This window comes from Hirsutella rhossiliensis (genome assembly GCF_020360975.1).
Source record: "Hirsutella rhossiliensis strain HR02 chromosome Unknown scaffold00014, whole genome shotgun sequence".
Taxonomy (NCBI): Eukaryota; Fungi; Ascomycota; class Sordariomycetes; order Hypocreales; family Ophiocordycipitaceae; genus Hirsutella; species Hirsutella rhossiliensis.
The window spans coordinates 666,561-681,403 of record NW_025408680.1 but is presented as its reverse complement, the minus strand read 5'-3'; the positions used below and the strand labels follow the sequence as shown (position 1 = coordinate 681,403).

The 14,843-nt window shown below is 62.0% G+C and overlaps 6 protein-coding genes across 6 annotated transcripts; 3 read left to right on the top strand and 3 right to left on the bottom strand.

Annotated features, from left to right (window-relative positions):
- Positions 1–388: 388 nt before the first annotated feature.
- HRG_09952 (response regulator receiver domain-containing protein) lies at positions 389–2,909 on the bottom strand (the record flags this gene model as incomplete). The annotated part of the gene is made up of 5 exons (XM_044868423.1): positions 389–571; positions 636–2,187; positions 2,270–2,485; positions 2,545–2,730; positions 2,815–2,909. 5 exons carry the CDS (start codon positions 2,907–2,909, stop codon positions 389–391), a joined length of 2,232 nt encoding a protein of 743 aa, XP_044716420.1.
- An 884-nt stretch (positions 2,910–3,793) lies between these two features.
- On the top strand, positions 3,794–4,654 carry HRG_09951 (o-methyltransferase domain-containing protein; the record flags this gene model as incomplete). Its single annotated transcript, XM_044868422.1, has 3 exons — positions 3,794–4,004; positions 4,058–4,235; positions 4,297–4,654. The coding sequence occupies 3 exons, from the start codon at positions 3,794–3,796 to the stop codon at positions 4,652–4,654; spliced, it is 747 nt and encodes a 248-aa protein (XP_044716419.1).
- A 336-nt stretch (positions 4,655–4,990) lies between these two features.
- On the top strand, positions 4,991–5,757 carry HRG_09950 (coiled-coil domain-containing protein; the record flags this gene model as incomplete). Its single annotated transcript, XM_044868421.1, has 2 exons — positions 4,991–5,192; positions 5,270–5,757. The coding sequence occupies 2 exons, from the start codon at positions 4,991–4,993 to the stop codon at positions 5,755–5,757; spliced, it is 690 nt and encodes a 229-aa protein (XP_044716418.1).
- A 550-nt stretch (positions 5,758–6,307) lies between these two features.
- HRG_09949 (lipase (class 3) domain-containing protein) lies at positions 6,308–9,661 on the bottom strand (the record flags this gene model as incomplete). Its single annotated transcript, XM_044868420.1, has 2 exons — positions 6,308–8,462; positions 8,529–9,661. 2 exons carry the CDS (start codon positions 9,659–9,661, stop codon positions 6,308–6,310), a joined length of 3,288 nt encoding a protein of 1,095 aa, XP_044716417.1.
- A 1,395-nt stretch (positions 9,662–11,056) lies between these two features.
- On the top strand, positions 11,057–11,632 carry HRG_09948 (acetyltransferase (GNAT) family domain-containing protein; the record flags this gene model as incomplete). Its single annotated transcript, XM_044868419.1, has 2 exons — positions 11,057–11,337; positions 11,389–11,632. 2 exons carry the CDS (start codon positions 11,057–11,059, stop codon positions 11,630–11,632), a joined length of 525 nt encoding a protein of 174 aa, XP_044716416.1.
- Positions 11,633–13,096: 1,464 nt separating this feature from the next.
- HRG_09947 (enoyl-(Acyl carrier protein) reductase domain-containing protein) lies at positions 13,097–14,128 on the bottom strand (the record flags this gene model as incomplete). Its single annotated transcript, XM_044868418.1, has 3 exons — positions 13,097–13,543; positions 13,618–13,830; positions 14,018–14,128. The coding sequence occupies 3 exons, from the start codon at positions 14,126–14,128 to the stop codon at positions 13,097–13,099; spliced, it is 771 nt and encodes a 256-aa protein (XP_044716415.1).
- Between the last annotated feature and the right edge of the window lie 715 nt (positions 14,129–14,843).

Genomic DNA, 14,843 nt, shown 5'->3' with positions numbered 1-14,843 from the left:
AAGTCATACAGTTCACATACACGATCAAGGCAGCGAAAGCTGTCGAACAGATTACAAGACATTACCGCATCGCCCATCGCACGCTGTCCCGCTGTCTCCCTTTTTGCCAAGGCCAGTGGTATCTTTCCCGCACCCAGCGCGCCGTCACGCCCAACTCTTTTCCTTTCTCCCCGTCGCCGACGAATCCGCTATACCCGTCGAATCATCAACCGAACAGTAATCTTGCAGGGATATTAAACAAAAAGGCAAAGTGGGCTCGCGTGAGCCACGCATCGAGAAAAGCGCATGTTAGCAATGCCGCGAGAAAAACATCCATCATCAATGAGGAGCTTGGTGGGCATCGGCCACCCAAGGGGCCGGACGGGTTGCCTGACGGAACCGGCTGCCCTCACGTCGACGAGGACAACGAAGAGCGAGCTCTCTTGGACTTGCCCAAGGCCTTCTTGCTCGCCTCTGTCTCCTCGGCAAGTTGCCCATAGTCTTTCCACTTGCGCCAGCCGTCAAAGTCGATGAGTGCCTGCATGCAGCCCCACTCCATCACCTTTCTCTCGAGCCAGACGAAGTTAACGGGCTACAAGAGATGCAGTCAGCAGATCGAGGTTCATCGTCGCTCGTGCAATATCGCCGACACTCACCTTGGTCAAGAAGTCGTTGCAGCCGGCGGCAAGTGCCTCGTGCCGGTCGCTTTGCAGCGAGCTGGCAGTCAGGGCGACGATGATGACGGGGCTCTTGAACAGCGTCGGATTCACCAAGCGGTCCTGCTCCTTGAGCTCGCCGCTGACGCCCGTGTCTTCGTGCATCCCACTGGGCAGGGACGAAAAGACGCCGATGGAGTTGACTCGTTCCAGCCTCCGAATCTCCCTCGTCGCATCCAGACCATTCATGACGGGCAGCTGAATGTCCATCAAGACCAGGTGGAACCCGCCCGTCCGCCACTTCTTGACGGCGTCCCTGCCGTTCATGGCCGTCTGCCATCTCACCTTGAGCCGCTTGACAAAGGCCTCGAGCAACTTCAGGTTGATGGGATTGTCCTCGACAATGAGGACGCTGATGGGCGGCACGGTGCCGTTGAGCATGCTTCCTGTCTGGGCGGCGGGGTACTCGGAGCTCTTCTTGCTCTTTTTCGGCCTGGCGCTAGAAGACCGTGGAGAGGCGATCCGGGGCGGAGGGGTGGCGACTCTCGCCGGCGTCGGCTCCGGACCAGGCCCCGGCGACTTGGGCTTGGACGTCTTGACCGTGGGCAGCCCCTGGTGGTCCGAGGAGCTCGAGTGGGTTCGAGAGTGAGGCATCCGCGGGGCGAAGTGCTGCGTGGCGTGGTTGACGTTGGCGGCCACTGGGCCGGCCGGATGGGCTGGCAGTATCGTGGGCGACGCAGTGTGCTGCCGGACCAGGCGCGGCCTCTCGGAGCGATCCCTATGGGCACGGGACCGCGCACCGCCGCCGGGCGACGGAATGGGGGGGACGTGGCCGGTGCCGAGAATGGAAATCGAGTGTGCCACGGCGCCGTTGATCGGGGCAGGGGCGGAATGGGGCATATGGGGTGAGGGGACGGCGACGACGGGAGGAAAGTAGCCTTCGCCGGCCTCGGACGGGCGCCCTTCGTCGGTCAGGTAAAAGGCGGTGGTTCCCGGGGCAGGCGGAGCCATGGGAGAGGCTTTGGGGGTACGTCGAGGAATGTCGACGATGAGGGCCTCGTCGACGGTCTGGCCGCCGGGGTAGTAGCGATCAAGCATGCGGGCCATGGTCTCCTCCGGACCCAGGATGCGGTCCTTTTCCTGGCCTCGGGCACACACGCGGATGCTGAGGTCGGGGGAGTCAAAGGTGCGGCCGAGCGAGTTGGCGTACTTGCGCAGAATCAGGTCGCGGACGTCGTCGACGAGGTCGTCTTCGTGGATGGCAATGGTGGTGGCCGAGGCATGGGGCCGCTTGACCCAGACCTTGCGAGTCACCATGTTGGAGCCGTCATTCGCTGACGGAGTACCGTAGAGATGATTTTGGAAGCTCGACTGGCGGCTCGCGAAAGTGCTCTGGCGGCGCGCAGAGTCGGACGTGTCGACGGCGGCGGCGAGGGCAGCGGAGGAGGCGACGACGGTCAGTTGGTCGAGTTGGCGGTCGCGGCCGTGGCCATGGTGCGGGTCGTCGGTGGGCGTCAAATTCGCCGCGGCGGCGACGGAGTGTTCGTGGATGCTGCGGAGGTGGGGGCTCCCTAGAAGTGGATGGGACGGCGGAGGCGGAGGAGGAGACACCGGGTGCGATTGTGGGCGGGCACCAGGATGAAGTGGAGGCGGCGACAGGAGAGGAGCAGCAGGCTGCGCTGGTCGAGGGGGCGACGGCGGCAGCGGCGAGAGAGCTAGGGAGCACGGGGAGGAGTGGGCCGACGACAGCAGCGGCGGAGGCGGCGACGGCGGGGGTCTCGATGGAGGCGGTGATGTGGGTGGTAACAAGGGCGAGGGCGAAGATGAGGGCGATGGCGATGGCGGTGGAGCTGACGAAGCCCCAGGCAGCACAAGGTGAGGTCCCTGCTGCAGGTCCGAGTCCACTGACAGGCGCTGGGGGCCGCCCGCTGGAGACGCCGCAGTGGCCCCAGTGCTGGCGCTGGCGCTGACGGCGGCGTCCTTCAGCCCACGGTCCAGCGCCACCACCAGCACCGGGGGAGGCCCGGGCAGCGGCGGTGCGACCAGAGCCTCGCGCGCCGTCCCACCGGGCTGGCTGCGGCGGCGGAGGAGGAGGCTGAGCGAGGAGTGGTGGTGGTGGTGTTTGCTCTCGGCAGAGACGCCACAGGACGAGGCCGGGGGTGACGACAACAACAAGGACGACGGCGACGCGGCGGCTGGTGCTACTGGTGCCACCTCGGAGTGCCGCCGCCGCATGAAGCGGGCCCTGATGCGAGAGGCAATGTCCGGCGCCATGGACGACGAGGGCGTGGGCTCTTCGGGCCCTGGGAACAGGGAGAGGGAGGGAGAGAGAGGGTGAGAGGCTGCGACGACGACGACGGCGGCAGCCATGTCATGGCATGGCGATGGCGGCCCGACAACGGGGCGCAGAGAGACGGGACGGGACGGGACAGAGACGCGCAGCCCGCCCTAGGAGGGAAAGGCTGGTCCTTTTCTTCTTCGCTTTGCGCCCATTACATTGCCATTGCCGTTTGCCGCCGTTTCGTGTCGAGGGCGGACATGCTTGATGCTTTATGTTTACTGTACTTGGCCCGGGTGTTGGCAAGGAATAAATATTTAATAACAACTCGCAGCGTGCATGGCCATGAACCGCGCGACTGGTTCGTCTTCGGCAGACACATGCCGAGCCGATCCGCCGCAAAAGTCTGTTTGGCATCACAAGATCTCACGTCGCACATTTTGAGTGTACGGCAGGTGTTATTCGACGCCGTACAAGAATGATGGCTTGGCTAAGGCAGAGTCTCTACGGGCGAGGTGTGCTTGTACTGTGCGAGGCGGTGCGAGACTCAGCCCGATGACTTATTCCACTATCGGTACGGAGTAAGGCACTTTAGGCTTGTCTAACGGGGCATCGCTCCAGCCGGATACTCCGATGTTTGCCTGCTAGCACCAGAAATACACTGTGCGCTTTGTGCTCGCAGCAACACGGTACGGTACAGTTCCACTGGAGGTGTCATCACGGCGTCGCTGATGGAGTCTCTGCTCGGCCTCCCCGTCGTCAGCGCTACCCCTGGACCCACGGTGCTTGATTCCGGCGCGGTGGCAAGTACGGTGCAAGTAGTCTCCGGTCCTCGATCTGCGATCCCAACCAGGCTTCAGCGACAAAAGACGGGCCCAGCATGAAGGACAACTGCACCACCCTGTACCCCAACGACGTGGTGGCCCGCAAGGTCAGCGAGTATGCCGATCGAAACTCGGTCGACCTCCCCGATGCCTTGCTGCAGTACCACCAGTGGGTTCTCGACACGCAGCCGCGATGCGCAATGACCATCTCCCTGCTCGAAGCCCGGCTGCTGACTTGGCTGGCGCGGACCGTCGGCGTCAAGAGAGGTGCGAGCAGCTGATCGAGCCGTGTCCGGACAGCATTCTGATGGGCTGGGCAGTCCTCGAGGTCGGCGTCTTTGTCGGCTTCTCGCTCGGCGTGTGGGCCAACGCGGTCGGTCCCGAGGGGGCCGTCACGGGCCTCGAGCAGTCGGCCGAGTACGCCGCGCTGGCGAGGGAGCAGCTGCTCAAGCATGGATACGACAACTGCCGCATCCTCGAGGGCGATGCGCTCCAGGTGTAAGGGCCACCACGATGGGTGTCAAGGTCATGGCTAACCACCGGCCCGCCGGGCGAGCAGCCTGCCCACTCTTCAGCCCGACGAGCCATTTGACATGGTCTTCATCGACGCGCAAAAATCGGGCTACCCTGACTACCTCGCCGCCATCCTCGACCGGTCGCAGCCCGGGGCGCGGCGGCGGCTGCTGCGGCCCGGCGGGCTCATCGTGGGCGACAATGCGCTCCGATCGGCGCTCGTCGTCGACCAGTCCGACGACAACCCGGCAGCCAGGACGGTGCCGGGGGAGACGCCCAACTGGGACTGGGACGCCATGCGGCGGCTCGACGAGTTCAACACCATGATGCACTCGCACGAGCGCATCGAGGCGATGCTGCTGCCCGTCTTTGATGGGCTGGGCATGGGGCGGCTGCTGGACTGAGGGGGCATTCCGGGGAGTGACGGTGGATGCGCCGTCACTGTCCCACGGAGTATGCGAAGTGGCTTTTCAGACTTGTTGTGCACCGCGGCCTGCAGCGAATGATTCGCGCTTGGCTGTCACCAGGGTAGCTAGGTCGAAGGACCAGAGAGTGGCAGCAACAATATATACAAATTATGTAGCTGGTGCCAGCCGACGGCCATCGTTGACAGCTGCACGGCACTCGAGCTTGCTACCAGAACACCCGTTCCACTTTTTTCCCTCTTCTCCTCAGCACCGCCCACCAACAACATCTTTCAACAGTGACAATCAATCAACCCGCGACCGGGCACCTGCAGTATGCAAGCCAAGGAGGAAATGGACACTGTAAAGGGCCAGATGGACGTTGACACTCGTCTAGACGACGCCCTCTTTGACAAGCCGGTGCCGCGGCATCCCAAGACCGCCGCCCAAGTCGCCCACATTCAGGCCCAGAACCGCCGGCGCGAGTATCTGGAGCGCAATCCGGCTTACTTTGACAGTCTGGACCACGAGCTCGCAGGTACGAGCCTGTTTCTGCTCCCTTGCTTGCTCTGAACTTGGTTGAGTGGACATCTGCTCACATAGATGCCACATTAGATCCCCTGCTGTACGAGCGCCTCATCAAGAGGTTCCAGACAGCTGCCGAGCGCCAGGCCGAGGGCAAGGCAAAGGGCTACGGCCGCATCCTCGAGGCAGACCTTGCCCGCGGCGAGCAGCGGCTCTCGCAGCTGGCTCCCGGCGAGGACTCCTCCGCCCCCGGCGGCACCGTCACCACCGCCACCGCCACCGCCACCGACGACTACGACGACGACGACAGTCCCTGGCATGGCGAGGTCGTCGACGGACAGCACGGCCGGCAACTCTGGCGCGAGTTCCTCACGGAGCGCTTCGTCCGCGGGCGCGATGCCGACTTTGACTATGCCCGCGTGGATGGCGACGTCGAGCTCGATGCCCTGGCGGAGGGGGAGGCGCAGGACGCGTGGTTCGACGAAGAGGAGCCCCGCTGGGTTACTGATGAGGCCGATGCGGGCGACGAGCAGGCGCTGACGATGAGGCGTGGAGAGACTGGGATCCAGGACTTTTGACCCTCTCGCCTAGGCTCTTCCCGCCCGACGGCCCCCCTTGATGCCTGCTAGACGGCACAACACGACGACCGTGCAGCACCGTCATCTTTGTGGTTTTTATGTAGATTTGTTGCTTGCTCAACAGTGAGAAGTCCCCTCATCGATGCCTTTTCCCGACGGAAGCTGACAACCTACACCCAGCTGAGAGACTGTCCATTTCACTTCTCTTTCCGCCCCAGCCTAACGAGAGCCGACTAAGAACCGCGGGTCTCACTTGATAGCAGAATTGCCATAGGGTAAGCGCGTAAGACACTTGGCCGGCATGGAATAGCGGCACAGACGCGTTGAATACACCTTTTTCGTACTTCTATATCCCTTTCTTCTTGCTCGCAAGTTCCCGGAAATTAAAAGCCAAGTTGGCAAATCAATGTACATAGAAAAGTAGCCCCCTTATGTGGGTTGTGCGCGGATGTGCCAGTCCTTGGCTATCCATCCAAGCCATCGCACCAAAGCTCATGGACCAGTGACATCGCTTCTTCCCTCATCGCCCCTAGATGCGCATATTTCTCGTTTAGTCCACGACGCCTAGTCGCAGCATGTTGAGCGCGTCCTCGTACTTGGCCGGGCTATGGTCCATCAGCAAGCCCGTCCCGAAGCGAACCTCGCCGAAGCGCGCCTCGACGTCGCGAATGTACTTGAGCACGACGCGCTGTGCCGGGCGTCCGACGGGCCCCTCGTCGTCGACGAGGACAAAGGCGTCGCGGCGCAGCACGCGCTGCGTCTCAATGGCAAACACTTCGCCGGGCGGCACCAGCTTGGCGCCCTTCATGCTGTCGCGCAGTGCGCCCAGCGCCGGGAGGATCCACTGCTCCTCATCGGCCTCGGCGGGGGCGCGCGGCTCGGCGCGGCGCCATCTTTCGGCCAGGTTGGACTGCACCACGTGCCACATGCGCCGCCGGATCTCGGCCTTTGTCTTGTTCTCGTCGTGCTTGAAGGCGAGCGCGAGCGCCTGGAAGTCGTGCAGCAGCCCGAGCGAGAGGTGGGGGACGAGGTCGTTGCCGTGCACCACGCTGGTGATGAGGCCCCGCGTGATCTTGCCGAGCGACGCCGACATGACGCCCGGCGGGCCGTAGGCATACACATGTATGCGCCGCCCAGAGGGCAACCGCAGATCTCCGATGGCCTCGTGGATGCAGGTGCCCTGCGTCAAGAGCTTCGCATGGGACTCGGCGGAAATGACGAAGCCGGGGCCGTCGGGATTCGGCTGCGCAAGCATCACGCCCAGCAACGACGTGACGCCGGCGCCCAGCGAATGGCCGCACAGCACCAGGCCGTAGTCGGGAAACTCCCGCAGCGCCTCCTTGATGGTGACGAGGACCCGGCCGTCGCCTCCGTAGAGGAGCCGCCTCGCCGACGCGTGCATGCCCTTGTGCACTCTGTAGCGCCGGCCCCGCCAAGTCAAGTCGTCGTACTCGCACGTCATGTCGGCCATGACGTCCTCGAACCCCAGAGTCCCCCGGCACGCCAGCACCACGGCCTTGGCCGCGTGATCGAGCGAGATGTAGTGCACCAGGGGCACGCCGGTCCCGGTCGAGCCGGTGGCGTCGGCGCCGCCCTGCGGATCCACAAAGGATGCCAACAGGATGTTGCCTGCCTCGGATTCTGTGTGATGGACAAAGTGCCGAACGTCGTGGTGCGTGCCGTCCCACACCCCCAGTGACGGCAGCTCCGTCGAGATGCCCATGAACTTGAGAAAATGCGACCCGTAGCAGGCCGACGAGAAGCGCATGTACCGGGCAATGTTGGGCAGCAGCGGGCCGGCGGGAAAGGTGCCGTCGACGAAGCCTTCGCGGCGCAGGGTGCTCAGGGCATCGGACCCGTTGTAGGTGCTCTTTTGGTAGTACGAGGACAGGACGAGCGACGATTGGGAGTCGTTTGTCGCCAGACTGTACAGGCTGGGGGCATACGAGGCCGACAGGCGATGGCTTTTATGCGGAGAGGGGGGGATAGGCCCAATCTGCGCTGAGTAAACATCGCTCCTGGGCCGCGTCGTGGACTCCTGGGTCGTAAAGTCAGTTCGGACAATGGTAGGCGAGGCAGGTCGTAGCTCCCCGTTGCCATGCTTCGAATAGGTGTCGGCCTGGGACACGACCGAGTCCCGGCGGTGCTCGTGGATAGAGAAGAAGCTGGTGCGAGAGCCAGCCCTGGGTTCCAGCTCGGGAGGCTGGAGAGGGCGCCGGGCGGGCGGGCTGCGCTGCGCCGGCTGGCTTGGATTCCGTGCCGTGGAGAGCTTGGACTTGCCGGGGGTAGAGTCCGTCGGGCTGCCGCCGCCCGGAGACTTCCACTGTGGTTTCGGCTTCGAGAAAGCACGGCTTGCTTCGGACGATGGTTGTTCCTTGCTCCATATGTTGGACAGAGACTGCCCTCTGCCCTTAAGCACCTGCTTGAGCCCGTTTCTCCTCTCGGCAGACTTCGACGGCAAGACGGACTCCGACTTCTTTTTCGAATGCGAGCGCTTGCCAGTATCCAGCCTTGGCCGAGGCCGGCCAATGTTCTCGCGCGAACTGGGCTCCGTGAGGGGCGATCTTTGTTTCTTTTGGTTTGCCGCGATTTCTGCAGGCGATGGCTGCACTATTCGCGCCTGGCGCCGAGCTCCAGTAGACTCGTCGGCGTCGACGGCACTGGCTGGGCTGGCCAAGGCAAAACCCGAGGTCGACTCAGTCGGGCTGGGCGCACGGTCAGAGTCGGAAGACGTGTCGACTGGCGACGGGCAGGTATCCGGCGAGTAGCACCCGACAGGAGAAGCGTCGAGGCTTGGAGACTGCAGTGGCTTTGCGTCGGGCAACTCGACGACGATGGGGCACGATGCCTCATCTTGACGACGCACGGATGTTGACCGCATCTTTTCGCGCTCAATCCTGTAAACAACGCGATACGACGTGTCGTTGCTCGACTCAAGAGATACCGGAGAACGAGAGATGGCCGCAGCAGACGCCGGCCCCCGCATCTCAACGATCTCTGCTCCAGGAGGCGTCGGGAGAGACGGAAGCTGGGACCCCTGGACGTCGACGGTAATGGTCTGGACCGAGGAAACCGTGTCGGAGATGGCGACGGACGTGCCCGGAGGCATCGAGTTTATGATTTGGTTCTTCAGGCGCGCGAGGATCACTTCGTCGTTGTCGTATGCTTGCGCAGCCAGGCTCGAGGATGTAGGCTGGGTGCCAGTCAACTTGCCTTGTTCGATATCGACACGTTGGCCATCGCTCAGGACGACGACATCCCATATTGTCTCCTCATAGGATCGGCGTCGGTGCTCCTCGGCCGAGGTTCTTCGACATGAGCGCTGGAGGTAGGCCAAGGCGCCAAGGGCGAGGACGAGGTCGAGGACGCCGACCTTTTCGCCGCGGACGCCGGTGGCCGGGTTATTGAACTCACGGCGGATGAGGGTGACGATGCTGGCGACGGCCCTGGAGGAGTCGGTGGAGCCAAAGAGCTGGTCAAAGGAGGAGAGGACGAGCTGGGAGGCCTCGGAGGCGGCGGTGAGGGTGGTGCCGGTGAGGCGGAAGCTAGCCGAGGTCCAGAAGACGACCTGGGATACGGCGTAGTGAAGACTCTCGAGGCTGCGCTCCAGGATGGTCTCTGCGTCGGCGGCGGCGAGGTCTGAGTTTGACTGGGCCAGGGTGTCTCTGGCGGCGCGGCTGAGGACGACCTCGACCATGCCGCGGGCCAGCTCGAGGCTGGAGAGGGTGGTGAAGCGGGCGGCATCGAGGCCGTAGGAGCTGACCAAGGAGCCGACGCGGATGGCCAGGCTCGTGGATCGCGTGGCCAGGCTGACGACGTGGGCAACGGGCCCCGGGAGGAGCGTCGGGCCCGGGTGCGGAGAGGCCAAGGAGGCGGCGGCTGCTATGATGTCGTCCCGGGCCATGAGGGCGATGAGACAGGTGGCAAGGAGTCGGGCGTTTGCGATGAGGGTCCAACACGATGCAGCATCATATGCCAGTCGTTCCCCCTCCCTTGTCGGTCTCTTTCTGGTCAGCCAGGCTAAAAGCAGATGGATGGTGGTGATGAGAGACGGTTGCTCAGTCAGGGGCGAGGCGAAGAAGAAGAATGGCGGGCCGATGAGACAGACGACAGACTGGTGAAGATGGACCAGCAGGTTGCATTTTTAGCTCAAAGGGAGAGCCGGTCAACAATGCCTTGTTTGCCTTGGGCTTTGCATGTGATTGTGTGCTGTACGTGTTGACAGCTCACGACTGAAACAGTCGTCGCAGGACTGGAACGGCGAATGGGAGCCAGGCCCCACGTCGGGAATCGTCATCTACGCATAGATTCCATCGCGGTTCCTTGTTATTCTTCGTCACCCATCCGGTTTGCCGTTTGCCAAAGGATCCGCGAGGTCCAATCTGCAAGTAATACATACGTGCAGCTTGCAGCGTCCGCCGCCCGGTACGGGCCAGTCTCCTGGGATAGCGGGGCTGGCGAATCATGGGTGCCTGGGTTCGCAGCGGCGGGCGCATAGTCGGCAAGGGACCCGCGCAGATGGGATAAACCGACTGCTTGGGCCGGTCACGGTGAAGTCTGGGTGAGGAAGACATGATGGGGCAAAGAGGAGAGGGGAAGGTCGTGGCGCAGGCGAAACGTGAGCGGCGAAACCAAGGGTAAATATCGCCAGCAGCAGAAAGACTGCGACAAGGCGTCATGCCGTCACAGAGTACCAAGAGCAACTACAGGCACATGATCTGCTGAGAAGAAACGGAAGAAATAAAGACGGAAGGGTGTGGACAAAAGGGAGCAGGAGAGCCTGGGGACTCAGACAGACAGAGCCCCTTGACGATGATGACATGCTGCACTCTTGGTAGGAGACTGTGGCTGAGGTCCACCACGATTGCCCGAGAATTGTGCCGCCAGGAACGAGCTGAAATGTGGCGCAGGCGCGGCTCCGCCCGTTTTCAGAGCCCAGCGTTGCCCCCCCACCTTTACTGTGCTGGCACGGGAGCTCATTGGCCCGGCAACCCCTGAAGCTCCCTCGAGGCATCCGGATTGGTGATGTTGCTCTCGTATCGCAAGCGAAGGCGGGCTTATGCGCTGCCCATCCCATGACTTTCTCTTCTCCTTTACTCTCTACAGCATCTCCAATTGGCCATTCGCGTCCGCTCAAGACAAGCCCTTCGTTTCTCCCAAACAGTCCGGGCTCAACACTCTCTCCCCGTCCGTGTCTGGCTCGTCGTCATTCTCCCTCGACCTTCTTCTGCGGTTCCGCGTCTTCGGCCACCTCTCCATCTACGTCCTCCCTCGTCCCCGTCCGCTCGCCCGCATCGTCATGGCTGCCGAAGACGGTCTCTTCTCGCCCAGCCTCATCTCGCCCGAGGTCGTTGCCGCTCTCCCCGAGGGCTACAAGCTGCGGGCTCTGCGCAAGTCGGACCGCGACAACGGCTTCCTCGACTGCCTCCGCGTCCTGACCACGGTTGGCGACATTTCACAAGCCGACTTTGAAGCCCAGTACGATCGAATGGGCCAGCAGGGTGGATACTACATCGTCGTCATCGAGGACCAGCGCGCAGCCGTCGTTGCCACCGGAGCTCTCATTGTCGAGCGCAAGTTGTACGTGTGTATGGCCTCCTAGACCCAACTCCAGCTGACTTGCGATTATAGCATCCACAACCTCGGCGCCGTCGGCCACATCGAAGACATTGCCGTCGCCAAGGACCAGCAGGGCAAGAAGCTCGGCCTGCGGCTCATCCAGGCCCTCGACTTTGTCGCCGAGCGCATTGGCTGTTACAAGAGCATTCTCGACTGCAGCGACGCCAACGAGGGCTTCTACGTCAAGTGCGGCTTCCGACGCGCCGGTCTACAGATGGCCCATTACTACCAGGGCGACAAAAGTAAATCCCAATAGACGATCCATTCCCCTCAATACCCTCCATCCGCACTCCAAGCTGCCCTCTCCCCGACTCTGCAGGGACGGACGCATCATTTTCTCACCCCCTTTCCGACATGCTTCTTCCAATGAGCGTCTTATCCACTGCTTTCTTCCTATTTTGGTGCATCTTAGAGCATCATGGTCATGTATGTTTTTTGATGGAAGCTCATGCTAAGTCTTTGCCACGGCGCAGGCAGCAAAATCTAGAGTTGGATTTCTAGAGGCATTATAGGCGATGTCAGGACCGAATACGAAATAGAGACCACTGCTTCCCACTCATTTCCATGGCCGTCTCACCGTCCTTGGTTCCGAGGCTTCGGGCAACCCGTGACCCCGAGCGCATCGGGTCGGGGCGCAGCCTGTATGAGCGGAGACGGCGCCGCGCCGACGAAACCCAGAAGTCGGCCACGCCGCCCGCCGCACCGGGCAAACGTTAGCATGCACAGCCGGACAAACGGGCAGCCCATTAAGATTGCCTGTGTAAGAGTACATCGAGAGCATGTATGCGTGGCGTCGCGCACTTTTGCGGACCACCCCTGCGCAGGCGCCGCTTCCCCGGATTCCGCCCCGTTTCGGACCTTATTGCGACCCTCACAGGCGCCCAGCATGTGATTCCAAAAAAGGGTCCTCTGCCTACTTAGTAAACGCTCGGCAATGCCGATTGACGAACGTCGGTGCGGGCCGCGTTGCACGAGAGAGGGGGAAGCCCCTGTATAAAGTCGCCGGGCGTGTCCCTTTCCTTTGCCGCGGCGTGATTCCCTGGATATGGTCAACTAGTACTCTCCTCTTTCTAGTCCCTCTGCACTCGCTCAGCTCAGTCACACAAAAATCGAGCAGCCGGAATAGCAGTTACGGTACCTCCGTCCAGTACGCATACGTGAGGCCTCAAATCAGCAGCCATGCTCGAAGAGTTCGAATCGCTGCTCATCCGAGTCCGCATCGCGGCCACCCAGGCCGAGTATGTTGGCATCCAGTGCATCCTCCACGGTGCAGAGCGCTGACAGCGAATGTAGGGCCCGATCGAGGATGTCCCGTTCGAGCGGCAGTGTCGTGCGGCTCCAGCGCAGCAAAGTCACCACAGTCAAGGGTCCTACTGGGACCCGGGAACTTGCCAAGAAGAGAGTTGTCCGGGCTAGGCGCGAGACGTGAGCAACTGGGACTCATGGAGTAGGCGTTGGAGCTTGTGTTTTCATGAAACTCTTTGATTTCAGTATGCCCAGAAGACTCCATCCAAGAGTGTTTGGGCAGCGACGGCGCTGGACGGGAAGGGAACTGGAACGGGCGTTGAATAGTAAGAGAGAACTTCCCAACTCTAAACATGGTTCACCTAAATTCGTCTTCTCCCGATTTGTTAGAAACTTGTACATGGACCTCCCTTCAATTCCCCTCTTGTTTGACTCGACCGAGGTCCGCATCGGCGGCGGCGGGCCTTGGCTCGCTTTACCTACCCATCCACCCTCCATCGACAACCAGCGTGTGCCCGCTCACGTATCCACTCGACTTGCTCGCCAGGTAGACGGCCGTGCCCTTGAAATCTTCAGGCGAACCCCACCTGCCCGCCGGGATCCGGGCACTGATGCCGGCCAGCCGCTCCGGGTTGTTGAGCAGTGCCGTGTTCATATCCGTCTCGATGTAGCCGGGCGCAATGGCGTTGACGGTGATGCCGCGGGCCGTCCACTCGTTGGCGAAGCTCTTGGTCAGCTGGCCGACGGCGCCCTTGGAGGCGGCGTACGCGGGCACCGTCAGGCCACCCTGGAAGGTCAGCAGCGAGGCAAAGTTGATGATGCTGCCGCGGCGGGCCGTTGTGGGCGAGGGCTCGAGGGTGAGCATGTGGGCGCCAATGTCGCGGTTGAGGGCGAAGACGGCATTGAGGTTGACTTGCATGACCTGACAAAAGGACACTGTCAGCAAGCGGTAACCTCTCCATGTTGCCCGTCAAGGGCCGGGCGAGCCGGACGCACATCGTTGAAGTCGCTGTCTGGAAACTTCTCGCACGGGTGCCGGCGCTGGATGCCGGCGCAGGTGACGAGGATGCGAACCTCGTGCCCGTCGGCCAGGATCTTGGGCGTCAGCGCCGCGACCTGCTCTGGCGAGGCCATGTCGGCCGTGTAGATGCACGCGCGGCGGCCCAGCTTCTCGATTGCCTCCTTGGTCGCCGTACTGGTCGTGTCTCGCTATCATCATGCATCATTAGCACGTGCTCATCAGCTACGGAGGAACGGGAGTCCGGCCTTGGATAGATAGATCCATGCCTGCGACAGCCCAAGAGGCGTCGGAAAAGCAAGCATCGCGCATTGCAGCCCCCCCCCCCCCCCCCTCCTCTCCCCCTCCTCTCCCCCAGCGGGTCTTTGCGACACATACCTGTACCAAGAGGACGTCGGCTCCGGCCTCGGCGAGCCCGATGGCCACAGCCTGGCCGATGCCGCGAGTGCAGCCGGTGATGATGGCCGTCTGGCCCTGAAGCGAGAACATTGGCGATGCCATATTCGTCCTTGTTGATCCTTTTCCCCAAGTGACGCGACTCCTCTCTCGGTATTTATTTGCAGCGTTTGCGATCCAGTTATTTAAAGTTGTCCCCCCGTCCGTTTGATATAAAACACGCGGGGCATTTGCCGAAGTGCCCCGCGCTGCCGCCGCTCGGCTATCGACGTCCGGCCGTGGGGCCGGCGCCGATTGCCTAATCCGGCATGTCTGAAACTCGCTGCCGTCTGCCTGGTCCCCTTGACGTCAAGCAAGTTCGGAATACGCCGCGACTGCTCTCATCTCAGCCGCCGTAGCTGTTTGAGTGTCAAGAATGAGGACAGCCGCAAGCGACCAGTCTCTAACCCTTGTTGCTGCTAATGTCAATGTCTCTCCAGGCGTCATGCTGGGCCTCTGTGATTGGATACCTTTGCGCCGGTGTGTTTTGGAACCCTTAGCAGGCATAGGCGCTGGAGACAGCAGCTGAATCCCCAGTCGCCGAGGTTCCGGTTGTCGCAAATGACAGAACGATGCGCTTGTGTATATGCACGGCGAATGGGCACGCGAGAACGAAGAGGCAGTGTTGGGGAAAACCCACAGGGCTGTGAGACACATACTAAGCCCCATTCTCGTTAGCCAACTGAGGCCTATTTCATTATCAAGTCCCTCGGGTCTCGACCGAACAGTCGGCTTCCACCGTCCCCCGATTTTCCATGTGTAAAGCTTG